Raw genomic sequence first — 17505 nt, 5'->3', positions numbered from 1 at the left:
CAAATGCATGAATGCAAATATAGCTGCGAGCAGCGATTAAGGGGCCATGCATGAAGGCAGGATAATATGCATCCAGACCAACTGCAACAATGAGCAATTAAAGGTATATTAAGATAGACAAAAAGGCTGAAATACTGTCATTTGTAATTTGATTTAATGGTTTATCTCGTTTGATCAATAGGTGGCGCTGTGACTAAATTGATGTGGTGTGGTCAGAGCAAGGTGACAAAGACACATGCCAAGTTTGGTGTCAATATGCCAAAACATTGCAGCCTTTAGAGTCATTTTGGCAACATGCCTCAAATTTGTTGCTGCGGTGTACGAAAATGGTTTTGTCTATAGAAACGAAATCCATAAATTTTTGTCGGCACAGTTTGAAGATGATCTGACTCGAATTTTACGAAAATCAGGACAAATGGTCTAGGAGGAGTTCGAAAAAGTAGGTTTTAAAGAAAATCAAAATGGAAGTTTAGCCAACTATGGCAAAATTGGTATCTATGTTCTTGGCATGACCCCAAAAATATATCATTACAATAGGCTAATTTAATCAAAAGTTATTACCATTTTTGAAAATGTCATTATAACTTTGCCCCAAAATGTTTTTAGCACCGTCAGGGCATGGTCCCAAAGACGCATTCCGACTTTTGTAACGATACGCCAATGCGTTTGTAAAATATAGCATTTTATGACAAATGTGGCCGATATGGGAAAACTGGGTATCGTTCAACTCGGCATGCTACACCAAAACTAAAGAGTTATAATCAAAAATAGCCACTTTTCATATCTCCTGACCTCTAGGTGGCACTGCGCTGAAATGGTGCAAATAGCTTCAGGTCATAGTTGTCATAACACACACCAAGTTTGGGCAGAATACGCTAAAGCATTGCGGCGATACAGCCTCACGTTCATTTTGGCAGGCACTTTGTCGAATTCGATTGCAAGATATTCGAGAACGGTTTAACGAATCGACTTGAATTCAATAACATTTTGTTGGCATGATCTGGTTCAATTTTCATGAAAATCGGAACAGGCCTAGTGTGAGTAGATACTACATACCAATTTTCACGCAAACTGGACAAACCCTTTAGGAGGAGTTCAAAAAAGTAGGGTTTTCATAAAATTCTAAATGGTGGAAAAATGTTCATGACAGAAAGTGATATCATAGAATGCAATCGAATCGTCATGAGTGGAATCGGATGAAAAAAGCCCTTACAGTCCCAAAAGTTATTAGCACAAATGTAAGTGAAATTTTGGACAGTTGGTGGCGCTAAAGGGATTGAGTTAGAGACTCTAAATTTGGTACGGTGACAGTTCAGACTATCCTCTATCAGTGTCCCAAATTTCATAACTTTCCCACAAGCGGTTTTATGGGCTGCCATAGACTCAAGAGCAGATTTAGTTTTGGTCAAACCGTTCAGAAGTTCTAAGCAAAATTACAATTTTTCATATCTCCTGACCTCTAGGTGGCACTGCCCTGAAATGGTGCAGGTAGCTTCAGGTCATGGTTGTCATAACACACACCAAGTTTGGGCAGAATACGGTAAAGCGTTGCGGAAATACAGCCTCACGTTCAATTTGGCGGGACCTTTGTAGAACTCGATTGCACGATATTTGAGAACGGTTTGACGAATCAACTTGAATTCCATAACATTTTGTTGGCATGATCTGAAGAATGACAGAAAATAGGGTGCAATCAAGGAATCAGAGGAAAAAAGCCCTTACAGTCCCAAAAGTTATTAGCACAAATGTAAGTGAAATTTTGGACAGTTGGTGGCGCTAGAGGGATTGAGTTAGAGACTCTAAATTTGGTACGGTGACAGTTTAGACTGTCCTCTATCAGTGTCCCAAATTTCCCGCAAGCAGTTCAATGATCTGCCATAGACTCAAGAGTAGATTGATTTTTGGTCAAACCGTTCAGAAGTTATAAGCAAAATTGCAATTTTTCGTATCTCCTGACCTCTAGGTGGCACTGCGCTGAAATGGTGCAAGTAGCCTCAGGTCATGGTTGTCATAACACACACCAAGTTTGAGCAGAATACGGTAAAGCATTACGGATATATAGCCTCACGTTCATTTTGGCGTTACATTTCGCACGTTATTCGAGAACTGTTTGATGAATGCGTTTTTTTGACAAGGTCTGAAGATGATGACATTTTCATGGTGGAAAATAGGGCGCAGATCAAAAGAAAAAAGCCCTTACAGTCCCAAAAGTTATTAGCACAAATGTAAGTTAAAATGTGGACAGTTGGTGGCGCTAGAGGGATTGAGTTAGAGACTCCAATTTTGGTATGGTGACAGTTCAGACGATCTTCTTTCTGTGTGCCAAATTTCATAACCTCCCCGCAAGTAGTTCTATGGGCTACTACACACCTTCAGTGCTTGGCCCCTAAATATACAGTAACTGCTCTTAAAAATAAAGGATCTTTATAGGAATCGATGGTTCCATGATGCACTTTTTCATTTTAATACTGATAACCACTAATATAGTCAACAGAGCATTAGTAAACGCTTCTTATCTGAGAGTTTGTTCATGACGTATTGATGAAAGTTATCATAAAGCGCTGAAGTGAAACAATCAGTGAAGTTTAGCGTGAAAGAATCGTTTGAAATCGTCGTTAGCACCAGGGAGATCGTAGACGGTTACGAAGCGCCGGAATCGTACATTCATCATACGGGACGCGTGTCGGCACAGTGAGGCATTCCTTCTTCAGCAAACTCTCCTGGACTCAAATCATATCATGTACAGAAAATAATATATATATTTATATTTATATATATATATATATAATCTATATACTGCTATATGTGAAACACTTGTATATAAAACAAGTTACTAAACAAGCTTAGTAACACAGTCATGTAGAAAAATATGACATCTTGACAATTTCAAACGACTACGGCATATACTGCAGCTACAACTGTCATTAAATGCTAAAACATTCTAAAAATAAAGGAAAAGAAACAGAAATCAGGAGGGCTGAACTGTTAGTGAGCAGTAAAGCCCTTCGGTGAAGGCCAGGTTCAGCCATGGTTGAGGGAAGTACACGGCTCGAACCGCTTGCATCTCTCTGGTTGATCTTCTAGTTGTGTTTATTGCTGAAAACAAGCGTTTTAATAAAGGAGTTTGTACTTTCTAGTGTGTGTTGTGCGAGATGTTGAGGTTCGGTCTATGTACGGAGAGAGCGTCGGCCGTCGAGGGGCGAAACGGGTCGGGAATCTCTGCGTTGCAAACCAATGCTGCCTTCAAGAGATCATTTTTTTGGCAAAATTAGCTTGTCACCAGAAAAGTAAGCATCAGAACTGCAGTCACGCTACTGAAAAATTCAATGATAAAAATACAATTGAAGTCAGTGGGAACCAAAACTGAAAATTCTTTAAAGTATCTTCTTTTGTGTTCAGCAGAAGAAAGAGTAAATGATGACAGAATGATCATTTTTAGGTGTGACTAACTGCAGTTAACATTTAACTTATTAATCGACACCCCAAACTCATATAGTTGGCACTCAAATAAAGATATATATATGACACTGACGATATTCATGTGTTTATGACTTGAAGGCAGCATCATTCATAGACGCAGAGCTACTATTATATGCGTCACATTTAAACTGGCGGTCAAATTTTGGAATAATTCGTGTTTTTTTTTATGATTTTGAAAGAAGTATCTTTGTTTATTTGATCAAAAATACAGTAAAAATGTAAATCAGCTGTTTTCTATGTGAATATATAGTAAAGTGTAATTTATTCCTGTGATCAAAGCTGAATTTTCAGCATCATTACTCCAGTCTTCAGTGTCACATGATCCTTCAGAAATCATTCTGATATGATGATTTGATGCTCAAGAAACATTTATGATTATTATCACTGTTGAAAACAGTCATATTTGTGTGGAAACTGTCACCTACATTCAAAAGATTGGGGTAAATAAGACTTTAAAAACGAATAAATAAATAAATTAGCAGTTTAATTCTGATCAAAAGTGACAGTAAAGACATTTATAATGTTACAAAATATTCTATTTCAAATAAATGCTGTTCTTTTGAAATTTCTATTCATCAAATAATCCTGAAAAATAAAAATTTGACTGTTTTCAATCATAAATGTTTCTTGAGCATCAAATCATCATATTAGAATGATTTCTGAAGGATCATGTGACACTGAAGACTGGAGTAATGATGCTGAAAATTCAGGAATAAATTACACTTTACTATATATTCACATAGAAAACAGCTGATTTACGTTGTAAAAATATTTCACAATTTTTACTGTATTTTTGATTAAATAAACAAAGAGACTTCTTTCAAAAACATTATTCCCAACGTTTGACCTGTAGTGAGACTCGCGACCCCTTTCGTCCCCTCGTTCGGCCCCCTCATCAATCGATCGGCCCCTGGAAGATGAGGCGCGTGTACCCGGGCGTGCCCGACAGCGGGGCCGAGCAGAACGGGCACGTGGGTCTGAAGGCGTGTGTCCCGTGAGGCAGCGGCGTCTCGGCCCAATACCTGACCGTCTTCTCGGAGCACACGTGGCCGCAGGGCACGAAGGCGTGAGTCGGTGCGCCCGCGTCCACGTAGAAGGCCGGTTCGCAGCCCAGCCACAGCGGCACGTACGGCCCTACCGTTCGGCAGAGCGGACACTCCCGCCGGCCGCCCGTCCCGCCGCAAGCGCCTTCCTCCCGCTCCCGGTGGCGCTCGGGCCGCTGGCCCCAGTCGTGCCGGCCGTGGACGTGTCCGCAGGCGAGGTAGGCCCAGGGCTGTCGCTCCTCCAGGCTGTGGCTGCGCGGGAGGCTGGGGAAGGCCAGCGTGCTCAGGCCCACGGGACACTGCGGCCGCGCGGCGTTCAGCTCCAGGCGGAGGGCGTCCAGGTGCCGCAGAGTGGGCGCTTTCAGCAGACCTTCAGCGGTGCGCCACAGCAGTGTCGCTCCGCACAGATCCACCAGAGAGCCGTCCTGCAGCGCGCTGCTCTCGCCCTGCGCCTGCAAACACACACCGGTGACGAGGGCTGCCATTGTTCTGACTTTCTGACTGCGCTTTGAAAAAAAAACAAGTCCAGGTTTGCTGTGTTTGTGTGCAGGGCTGCACAATTTGGCCAAAATGTTGTGTTTATACATCAATATGGCTATAAAGTAATAATAATTATTTTTATTATTACTACTAATAAATGAAAATATAAAAATTACTAAGAAATATTGTAATTCACTCTAAAATAAAAAAAAATATTTATTCAATGTATTAATTTTATTTTTGATAATAATAATAATTACTATTGTAATATTTTCTAATCTTATTATCAGTATTTAAGAAAGTAATATGAAAAAAATAATTGAATAAAATAATATAAAGTTATAATAAAATACATTTTACAGTACAACAGTAAAATTACAATAATTTCTTAGTCTTAATTTCTTCTTTTCAAATTTTAGATCAATGTTGTACTGCAAAATAAATTATTATCATTACATTATTTTCTTAAAAATATAAAAATAACTAAGAAACAAATTAAGAAATATTACTATTGTGATATTTCACTGTCAAATAAAAACATTAAATGTATTTTATTTTACATTATTATGATAATATTGTAATATTTCATATTATTGTTAGTATTTAAGAAAGTAATATGAAAATAATAATTAAATAAAATACTATAATAAAGTTATTTTTTTACAGTAAAACAGTAAAATTATAATACTAATATTAAGGTTGTCTTAATTTCTTCATTTTTAAATGTTAATTCAATGTTGTACTGCAAAATAAATTATTAATAAAAATTTAAAACAAATATTAAAATAACAAAAAGAATTAAAAGAAATATTTCTATTGTATTAATATGAAAATAATTAAATAAAATACTGTAATAAAATTATTTTATTTTACGGTGCAACTGTAAAATAAAATATAGTAATATTTAAATATTAAATCAATGTTGTACTGTAAAATAAATAATTATTACTACATTATTTTCTTAAAGAAAAATGTCTAAATATTAAAATATCTAAGAAACAAAATAAGAAATATTACTATTGTAATATTTTACTGTAAAGTAAAAACAAGTATTTAAGAGAAATAATAAAAAGTAATTTTTTTACAACTGTTGTATTTTACAAAATATTTTAAAATGAAGAAAATAAAAGCCATAAATATTAGCATTATTATTTTACAATTGTTGTAAAGTTATAATAAATTATTTTATTATAACTTTATTATATTATTTAATTATTGTTATTATTTTGTATTATTACTTTTTTAAATACTAACAATAATATTATGAAATATATATATATATTCATATATATATATATATATTTAGTCATATATAGTCAATTTTTTGGCTAATTTGTGCAGCCATACAAACAAGCGCAGTAGACCTGGAGATTTTTTATGGCATTTTAAAATCTTTTTTTTATTATTATTATTAAATTGTATTAATTTAATTATTCATTTTTACCAGAAAAATAGCCGTACCACAGACTCTTCAAAATATTTCAGTGATCTGCAGATCTTTAACACCAAACACTTCATGCACAAGAGCAAACGCTGGATATAAACAGGAAGTAATCAGCTGAATAAAGCGCCTTCACAGATTACCCATCATTCAGAGAGCTTTCACAGCGGCTGTAAATCACATTAGCAGGCGTTCTGCTGAAGCGCAGGCCATCAGCGCACTCTTGTGGTTCACAAAGTAATTACGAGCGATTGTGATTCACAGTGTTGAGTAGATGAGGCTGTTATTAGGTCAGCACATCATTTAACTCCAGGTCACAAACACTCTGGATGCGTGTCATATTCACCAGCTGTCCGCGGATCGGGCCGGATCGGGTCTCTCTGAGGGCGTACACGTCTCCACACACCGAGATCTCTCTCCACAGGCCCTGCTTGGGCTCTTCTGGGAATCCCAGCGGATGCATCACCAGCACACCATTGGTTGTGAGTCCGTCCATGTGACCATCCGGATTCTTCCATTTAGTTGCTTTCTCCTGCATGAGAGATGCATATCGAGATGCATATAGTGCATGAGCTGAAAAACATTGCAATATTAGTGCCTGCTATCCAACTGACGACTGCGTCCAGCATCTTTCCCAGGATGAATACTGACCCCGAGGAAGATGTTTTTGGAGGAGTCGAAGCCGGCAGCGTAGATGCGCGCGGTGAAGGGAGGGTTGCGGTCGCAGACGACCCTGCAGGCGAAGCGGGAGATGGTGCTGGGCGCCGAAGACGAGTCCTCGCTCTCCTTGGATCCTCCCGGTGTGTCCGTCACCACGAAGTCTATGGGGCTCTCCGTGGAGCGGCCGATCTGCAGAACATGGATCATGCCGCCTTTATATTGTTTCCCGGGTCACACATTATTGAGTTAGTCAAATCTGGGTGATAATATTGTTACTTTTTGCATGAGATTTGCTATATATTATATATATTTCTGTGTAAAGTTGGACATAATTATTTATCCAATTGTATATACTGGTATTATGGTATAAATGGTATTTACTTTTATCCATTTGGCAGATGTTTTTAACCCATGATCCACTGTTCAGAAATAATAAAAAATAAATCAAAATTTCACATTTAAAATTAATAAATAATAATAATTAAAAATATAGTGTATAATATTAAAACAAATATATTAAATAAAGTTTTAAAAATATTTTCATCAGTGTTATGTCAATATTTGTTATACACTATTATAGTTATTAATATTATGAATCAGCTTTTTATATTTTCATTTTTCAAAGTTCATATAATAGTAATTGTGTTATGTGCTTTTGTCATTTTTATTAGTTGTTGTTCTTTCTAAATATTGCTTTTTAAGCGCAAAAATCTGGAAATACATAAAATCTAAAATTGAAATAAACACAAATTAAACCTCATTTCAGTTTATTTCCAAAGCAACATTTCTGAATTTCATTTTAGCTTATGTTTTTCCATCTAATATTTATATTTTATTTTATTTCAGCTTTATTTCGCTTAACAAAAAATAGTTAATGATATTAACCCGATTAAAGATTTACTGTTTTATCAGATTTCTTTTGTTGTTTAAAAGTTTAAAAATCATCAGTATTATTATTATTATTAGTATTATTACACTACTATATTTTATATTAATATTTTGAATGAGCTTTTATTTTTAGATTTTCAGTTTTCAGTTTTTAGTAATTTTGTTACATGCTTTTGTCATTTTTATCAGTTTTTGTTCTTAATATTAATATTATTTGTATTTATTTCAGTTTTAGTTTTTATTTATTTCCAGTAATTTTAGTGCTTCAACTGGAACATTTCTAGTTTTTTCTTTTTATCTAATATTTACCTTTTATTTTAGTTTATTTCAATGTTTTAGTTAATGATATCAACATGTTTATGTTTTTGTAATGTGTGGGAAAGTATTAATGTTTTTATTGATTGATTGATTGATTGCTCTGAATCCAGTTAGGGTGATTTTGACCCAGCAGAACTCAACAGAACATGATGTTCTGCAGACTCACCTGGAACATGTCGGTGTCGTTGTCATGGCAATATTCCACCACCACAGTCTGGTTCCTGGAGAGGGTGAAGGAGATGCTGTGCTGCCCCCTGCTGTTCACCGCCTGCAACGAAAGGTCATGCAGTGTCACTAACCCTCCAGAGGCGTTTCCCTCGGCCGCTGACCTCAATGCACCTGCAGTGTGCTGAATAAAACACGCACCTTGCTGTCGTGGGGGTTGCTGAGGATGTGCACCGCGCTGGGCTTGACGCCGTTGGCTTTCGCCCTCCTGTAAAGAGCGAAGCGGCTCCTCTTGCGACCGCGGTCTCCACCCGGCAGAGAGCCATTATACCTGCAGAACACACTCATATTACTCCAGAACATGATTTTACCTCATCCGCCATGAGGTGACAGCATCTCATATCACACTGCACATTACATTAACTGATTATCTCAAGATATTTTACTAGTAAAATCAATTAAAATAGTGAACTAACCCTGTGATTGGCTAATATAAAGTCGACAGGCTATATTTGACATCACATTATTTATTCATTTAACCATAGTAAATAACATGCATGACAATTTCTGCAATAAAATCATATTTATTTTACATATTTAAAGGAGTGGTTGATTATGATTTCACTTTTTTAAACTTTAGTTAGTGTGTAATGTTGCTGTTTGAGCATAAACAACATCTGCGAAGTTCAATGCAAGGAGATATTTTCTTAAACGACTGGTAGGGACTACAACGAGCTTCTTCCCAGGTTAGTGACATCACAAACCCTAAAATTTACATAAACCCCGCCCCTGAGAACACACAACAAAGGGGGCGGGGCCATGTTGGGCTGCTTTAGAGAAGAGGAAGAGTTGTTGTAGTAGAGTGTTGTTGTCATGCCGTCATTTTACGCCGGACTGCTTCACAAACGAGGGTCAATTCAACACAAAAGATGAACATGACGGCACATGCTAGTGGATGAGTTGAATCAACTCCACAGCAACTACATCAATTTATCCACTAACCATTCAGAAACGTCTAAAAGTTGTAACTTCTTCCTGAGTCTCTCCATCAGTGTCGGTTTGAACAATGTAAGGCTGAACACTTTCGTCATTTTGGCTGCGTGAGATTCTCCAGCTTTGTTGTTGTTGAGCTGTTAAAGCTCCGCCCTCTTCTGGAAAGCGGAGCTCATTTGCATTTAAAGGGACACACACAAAAACGGCGTGTTTTTGCTCACACCCAAATAGGGGCAAATTTGACAAGCTATAATAAATGATCTGTGGGGGATTTTGAGCTGAAACTTCACACACACATTCTGGAGACACCAGAGACTGATATTACATCTTGTGTAGCATTATAGGTTGTGCTGCTTTTGTGAATGCATGCTGTAGATTAATATTTTGTAAATAAACTAGTAAACTATGTTTTTTTCCACAAACAAAGCACTCATGTCGCTTCATAAAATTGGGGTTAATCAACTGGAGTCACATTTAATGGTGTTTTTACTACCTTTCTGGGGCTTGAAAGTGGTAGTTGTGTAGCTGTCAATGGAGAGACAGCAGATTTCATCAGAAATATCTTAATTTGTGTTCTGAAGATGAACGAAGGTCTTACGGGTGTGGAACGACATGAGTAATTAATGACAGAATTTTCATGTTTGTGTGAACTAACCCTTTAAGACCAAAAGCATAAGCAAAGTCAAGAGTTCAGTCAAGAGATTTGAGGATATTCGGAGGCAATCGCATGCATGTGACGCCCATAATAAGCTAATTAACGAGCTCTGATCTGCCACACTAACCTCAGTATACGCCGTCCAGAAGAGAAAGACGCTTTTGTTCAGACTCGAGGAGAGAACGAGGCGTGTTGTGTTTCAATGGCACAGCTGGGCTCAGAGCGGGTGATACTGCCAATCTTTTATATAAACCACAGCATTTCAGGGCATATGAGCGGATAAATATTCATATGTGGCATAGATGCTGCTGTAAAGCAAGCCTGACCGTGTCCACAGCGGTCAAACTGCCACTTCAGCACTGTACACTGAGACCGGTCGCAGCAGAGATTGAGTTCGCATGAATGCATGCAAACACACACACACACACACAATGAAATATTCACACGCTTCTCTTTTCTCTATATAGTCGCATGCTGACCTTCCACTGAGGTAAACGCATATGGATCAATGAAGCGCTTTATACAATACAGACGGTTTAAAAGCATTCCATTTCAGCTCTACAGAAGACAACAGTGTCATTATTCAGCTCAATTCGGATCAAAGTTCTCGTTCAGCTCCTTCAGTGCGAATCTGAGGGATCTTTCACCAGTTTTATGTGCGTCTGATCACTTAAGCTACATCTATATTGTGCACACTACACTGTAAAAAATGACCGTGATTTTAACAGTAAAAGACTGTAAAAATGCTGCAGTGAAAAACTGTCAATTGGTTTACAGAAAGTTTCCGTACTGTATACGGTGAATAACTGTAATAGATCTAACGGTACATTTAATGAAATTTTACGGTAAAATACCGTTAAATTCACAGTTTTTGGAAGTGAAAAATAACAATTCATTGTAAAATTTACAGTAAAAAAGCATAAATTGACATTCCCACAATTCCCTGCGTGACACTTCACATTTGATATATTTATTTGATACAAATAACTCTGTTTCTTCTTAGTTTTTCTCTTTTTTTTCTAATCAGTTATGTTCATTAGAGTTTTATGTTACATCTAATGTTGTTAAATTAATGTTTATTGCATTTTTAAAATTTCATGCATGTTACCATGATGGTGAAAATCTGCTTGTGATGAACTTTGATTCATCATGTGACTCTTATCACCACTGTGATTTGCTGTCAGTGTATTATAAAGGTACAAAACAGATATTAGTACTTCATTAGGTTGGGAAATTAACATTATATCAGTTAATGAAATACATTATTTTACCGTAAATTGAACTGATTTTTTTTACGTTGCTACTGTATTTTTTACGGTAAAGTTCTGGCAACCACAGCTGCCGTTTTTTTACCGTAAATTTTAGTGGGATTTTTTTTTACAGTGTAGCTCTGTTTGCATCCAAAGTTGAGATTTTAACTTGGAATATCACATGAAACATTTGCGAATAAAGCAGCGTTTCCATCCCACGTGTTCAAGAGATGTTTGGGAACACAATCGTGTGAGACGCTTCTGGAGGGAATTAAACCGAATCATTCCGATGACAGACTTTCAGAACCACCAAACCAACATTTGAGATGCTGCGATACGATTGGTCCACTGGTTAGTCCAGTCATCCAATCACAGCCTCTGATGAGGCAAAGTCATGTGACTTTTTGAGGGATTTATTCAGTAAATGTGTTGCCATCGCAGTTTATCGAATACAAAAATGCATCCACTGCAATTTTTTTGAACTTATGCGCATCTTTGAGTTTTCACCGTGTTTTTTTTTAAAGCAATATCCCAAAATGCACTTAAAAATAGGTGGATGGAAACGCTAGTGAGACCCGCAAGCTTTCTGAAGTGTTTAACATTGAAAAACGCAGTTTTCACGTTGTGGTTTGTACTGTGAAAATGAAGGTATTTGAAAACCATGACACATGTTTAGTCATGTGACGCATATAATTGTACCCAAAGCAGGGTTGCCAGGTTTTCACAACAAACCCCGCTCAACTGCTACTCAAAACTAGCGTTTCAGGCGGGGTTCCCAAGTAAAAATTGCATTCCGGGGGATAAAATCTGCATTTTTGACATGGTTCCCCTGTTAAAATTCGCATTTCAGGGGGTAAAGATCATAACATAACAGACATAAAAAAAAAAAAAAATCAACCCGTGGTAGCCCTATTCCACGGGAAAACCGTGGACTTGGCAATACTGACCCAAAGATATGTTTATATGTGCTATTCACTTTCATAGTGTTGTTAAAAATAAATGATACTTTGTATAATCTTCATATTACATTCCTGCAGAGATGACACAACATTTACTCACAATGAGGGAGATTGTGTTTTAGATGGGGATTTTAAGACGCTAGATATTTGGCTGGTGCTGCCAGAAGAACAGAGCATGAACTTTATTACATCTAGTCTCTCGGTTTTATCTCAGTGAGCTTTTATTACATTTCATGCTAAAATAACACCAATGCATGCCATTAACGAACAGAGAGACTTCAAACTGTTCTCATATCCTTAATACAAGAACAACGAACAACAAGAAAATCCTTCATGCATGTAGACCAGAGCAGCATCACTGGAGCTTCCTTACACAGATTATGACTCCGTTTGATCATTATTTTTCCTGTTTATTACTGTGAAGCTGTTTGAAAGCGGGCTTGAGTTGATTACGGTCTGATTCCCCCTGCACTAGGTCAGATCATGTGAGGAAGGTGAAGCATGATGAAGCAGAGTGTCTGTGTGGATATTAGAGGAGTTCCTGCCCCTGCAGAAGCACTTCCTGATATGAGACACACACACACACACACACACATGCGTGGGCGGAAACATTTTACGCTCTCATTTCCTGAGTGGATTATGTCACGCGCTCACAGCTGTGCTCAACTATGAGCCTCTGTTAATAACACTGATAGACTGATTGATAATATTTGTCCATTGTGAAGTGATCAGCACCGACCGATTCATCAAGCAAAAACTCTTTTGTTTCCTAATCCATGCTAAATTCAGCCATTCTCAGATTATCTGCTTAATTTACAGAATGGACGGACATGTCAAGTCTGCTTTATTTCTACAGTACAGATTGTTTCAAAGCAGCTTTAAAACAGAATCAATGATGCAAACTTATATGAGACTAATTCAGATTCAGCTCTACAGAAGACAATACAGCCATTATTCAGAGCAGATAGATCTGTTCAGTTCAGTCAGATCCATAATATCACTGAATATTAAGTGTCTTTTAAACATGTTTGTTTTCATTAAATGTTATTGCATTTGTCTAAATTTCCTTCACACCTTATTTACTATGATCAAACAGTTTTTCATGTGCATATCAGTCGACATATCTGCAAATATCAGTTGACGACTAATTAACTTCATTGACAGGTTCACTCCCACTGCCATCCATTCTGTTAATCACAGCCACGATGATGTTAACAACAACTGATTGTTTTAATGTAAACGTGATGAAATTACGCTTAATAAAATAAATTGCATTAGAGTTCAGGCTATCTCATCATGACACAACAACGTTGCCACATTGTAACACTTTAATTTAAATGTAACAATGTTGCCACATTGTCACAAATTCATTTAAATGTAACAATGTTGCTACATTGTAACAAATGTTTAAATCCAACAATGTTGCTACATTGTAACAAATTCATTAAAATCCCACAATGTTGCCACATTGTAACACTTTAATTTAAATGTAACAATGTTACCACATTGTAACACTTTCATTTAAATGTAGCAATGTTGCCACATTGTAACAAATTCATTTAAATGTAACAATGTTGCTACATTGTAATAAATTTGTTTAAATTCAACAATGTTGCCACATTGTAACAAATTCATTTAAATGTAACAATGTTGCTACATTGTAACAAATGTTTAAATCCAACAATGTTGCTACATTGTAATAAATTTGTTTAAATCCAACAATGTTGCTACATTGTAATAAATTTGTTTAAATCCAACAATGTTGCCACATTGTAACACTTTCATTTAAATGTAGCAATGTTGCTACATTGTAACAAATTCGTTTAAATCCAACAATGTTGCTACATTGTAATAAATTTGTTTAAATCCAACAATGTTTCCACATTGTAACAAATTCATTAAAATCCAACAATGTTGCCACATTGTAACACTTTAATTTAAATGTAACAATGTTACCACATTGTAACAAATTCATTTAAATGTAACAATGTTGCTACACTGTAATAAATTTGTTTCAATCCAACAATGTTGCCACATTGTAACAAATTCCTTTAAATCCAACAGTGTTGCCACATTGTAACACTTTCATGTAAATGTAACAATGTTGCCACATTGTAACAAACCCACATAATCGTGAATCTCGGAGCTGCTGTAGTAAATGCGCATCACTCACCCGAGAATCACCAGTTCGCCGTATTTCACCGGATCTTTTGAGCGGGCATGTTCGTGCTGGTTCGGCTGCAACATGGGACTGGACACACCGTCACTCTGGTCCGCTCTCGGTATCACACAACCGGATCGAGCCCCGGAGAGCCGCGCAAGTCTGTCAAACAGATCAAGTGTCGATGAGAAGCGACGGGTTTAAACGTAAAGCGCGCGTGAATCTCCACAGACGGGCCGTCTCGAGCGCATGGCTCTTCCGTGGGTCGTAAAGCGTGAAAATTCGGAGCGAGTCCGTTCATCTGGTCCAGAAACGAGCGGTGGCGGATGAAAGAACAGCTCGCGGCGGAGTGGAACGTGCCATGTGTGCGGCGGGGGGACGCGCACGGCTTCAGCGCGCTTCTCTGAGTCCAGGCCGGCTCTGCATCATTGACTTTATGACTTTTATTCGACTAGTGTGTATAACTGACAGTCGTGAAGGAGTAACGTGACGTTTTGTGCTTTCATTCATAAATCTCTGAGGCGCGCGCACCCCTCGGTGTTGCGCGCAATGACGTGTCCCGGATTGCCTTTGAGCATTACGTCACTGTAAAATAGAGTAAAACTGTGTCTGATGCTGAACATAATCCAATATGGATCATAGAGGAGAAACTAAATATAGTTTTGGAACTATGAAGCACATCGTGATCGAACAAATACTGCTAATGTAATATTATACAATTATTAATATTAAAGAGGAAATTACTTTAATTGTTCTTAAATTGTACACAATTTTTATTGTTTGCATCATTTATTTGCGTTATAGGCAACAGAACATTTTTCTTTGTGGTATTCATTTTAATAAAAGACTAAATAAAATAATATGCATTAATAATACTAACAGTTATTAAACTCAAATGAACTTTTTGTGTGATTCTTGCTGTTTTAATGAAGTTACCGCTGCACTTTCAGTCCTAAAGTGGTCATTAATATAAAACATCAAGTTGTTGTAATTGCATTTTGATTATTAATAACTCAACATGATTAAGCACTAAACTGAGGCTGAGGCGTATAATTACACACACATTTTCTGTTGTATATGTTTAGTGTGAAGCGTGGGAACTTACTGAAATAGATGCTATTAAGAATTAATATATGTTAAATCTTCTTGTTCAGCTCACAGAAAATCTAAAAAAAATCTCTCTTTTACTTTTGCATGAAGAACTTTTTGCAAGTTGCATTTAATGAGTGACTTAGTGAATATAATATAAGAAATAAGTACCTGCTGCATGTATTATTTATGATTGCTATAGCATGTTTGCAGCATTCCTTCAACAGGAAGGAAGGAAACAGAGCTCAGGACGACTTCCTCTCTTTCCTCTGGATTGTTTGCTGTAAAGAACTGCTTTAGAACACAATAATAGCAGCAGTTAGTCGCCACGGAAACAAAAGAAACCATTCCAGAGAAACAAGATTACAGTAAATATGATTTTATCAGTATGTGGCATATTATGTCAGTGATCAGAACAAACCCCAAACACTAAATCATGTGTCTTGTGTTTTAACTAAAAATAAAACCATAAAAGACATTTGTGTTACTTAAAATAAAATAAATGTTAACGGAAATACAATTACATATATATATTTCACATTTTCATTTAGTTGAACTTGACTTGAAATAAAAAATATTAAAAGATTATTAAATGCTATTAAAGTGTTCGTTGTTAGTTCATATTAATGAAAACTTATTTTAAATTGTTACCAAAAATATAACTGAATTATCATTATTGTGTTAAATTCATGTTCTGGTAATCTTGAATCAGAATATCTTCCTCTTGCAGCATCTCTTCTCTTCACTGATGATGAGGGCGGGGCAACCTGTCACTCACATGAGATCCACCAATAGCAAACCACAACCATCCAATCAATTCCCCACAGACAAAATCAAGCCCCGCCCTACATTTGTTCTTGTTTGAGAAGCGTTTCACTCGGATATACGACACAATAGAGAAGAAAAGACCAGCGCGACTTCTGTTTCATACCGACTTTAAATTTTTAAGTTCAATCCAATTGCATAGACATTTCAGGTGATGTTTTTCCAGTAATTTTAAATTGACTTAAAAATCTGTTTGAATCTCATGTAAAGTTAAAATTATTTTGATGATGTAAAGTAATGAGAAAACACATCTTATGCAACATATCACACAGTGATGCATTTGGACGTTTTTTTCCTGGTGATGAAACACGTTTAACCCTCACGGGATCATCTACACATGAACATGTGCTGAACTGACTATCCTGAGCATTAAAACCTGTTGATTTCACAGTGAAACCCCAGACGGAGCTGCGCCTCATACGTTCAGAGTCTGTAACGTGTGCACTAACACTAACACATACTAATGGTGTCCTGAGCGACTCTAATGGGACGGTGGATCAGTGTCTGCTCTGACTCAGCTCTATCTAGAGTCCAACTACGTCACGTTCACTGCTGAGAAATCTGTAGTGTGGGAGAAAAACTTTATGATTTAGTTTGATCACCGCTAAATACGGCAGAGATCAATGCTGCAATGTTTCAAATGGAGAAAAGCAACTCAAGAAACACTATAAAAGGACTGGATCTGAAGTTCCTGAGATTTCTCTGTTTACAAGACGCCGGCTGAAAGCAGATTATCAACAGGGGGCGTGAAAATGAGTGAAGAAACCATTGGGAACATGCCACAGATTCCATAAAGTCTCCGTGTTTAGAACAGAACATCCTTCCAGAAACATTCAGTAAACCTGAACACATGTTAGTGGTGTTTTCTGATGCAAGCATCGCTATAACTCACATTATAGGACAGACTTGAGCTATTTCTACAGACCAGAAGATCACTGAGAGCGGGATATGGGTCGAATGAATAAGAGAAAAGATTCCAAATATTGATAATACTACGAAAACCTTAAAGAGTTCTGTCAGGCACTTCATATATAGAATCATCCCATCATGGGGTCATTTTATACATTTAGGTTTAATTAATTAAATGTAATTAATTAA

The 17505-nt window shown here is 36.9% G+C and overlaps 1 protein-coding gene across 2 annotated transcripts; it reads right to left on the bottom strand.

Moving 5' to 3' along the window:
* Positions 1-4211: 4211 nt before the first annotated feature.
* Positions 4212-15084, bottom strand: LOC125278618 (E3 ubiquitin-protein ligase pellino homolog 2). Of its 2 annotated transcripts, none has more exons than XM_048207916.1 (6): positions 14506-15084; positions 8677-8806; positions 8477-8578; positions 7096-7293; positions 6791-6976; positions 4212-5029 (listed from the first exon to the last, which is right to left on the bottom strand). In XM_048207916.1, the coding sequence occupies exons 1-6, from the start codon at positions 14577-14579 to the stop codon at positions 4376-4378; spliced, it is 1344 nt and encodes a 447-aa protein (XP_048063873.1). In that variant the 5' UTR covers positions 14580-15084; the 3' UTR covers positions 4212-4375. The 2 variants fall into 2 exon arrangements, with proteins under 2 accessions (XP_048063873.1, XP_048063874.1); XM_048207917.1 differs by having other exon boundaries at positions 4212-4975; positions 14506-15071.
* Positions 15085-17505: the final 2421 nt, after the last annotated feature.

This window comes from Megalobrama amblycephala, linkage group LG11 (genome assembly GCF_018812025.1).
Source record: "Megalobrama amblycephala isolate DHTTF-2021 linkage group LG11, ASM1881202v1, whole genome shotgun sequence".
In the NCBI taxonomy this organism is placed as follows: Eukaryota; Metazoa; Chordata; class Actinopteri; order Cypriniformes; family Xenocyprididae; genus Megalobrama; species Megalobrama amblycephala.
Note: the sequence above shows the minus strand (reverse complement) of the source record. Positions and strands in the feature narration are given on the sequence as shown.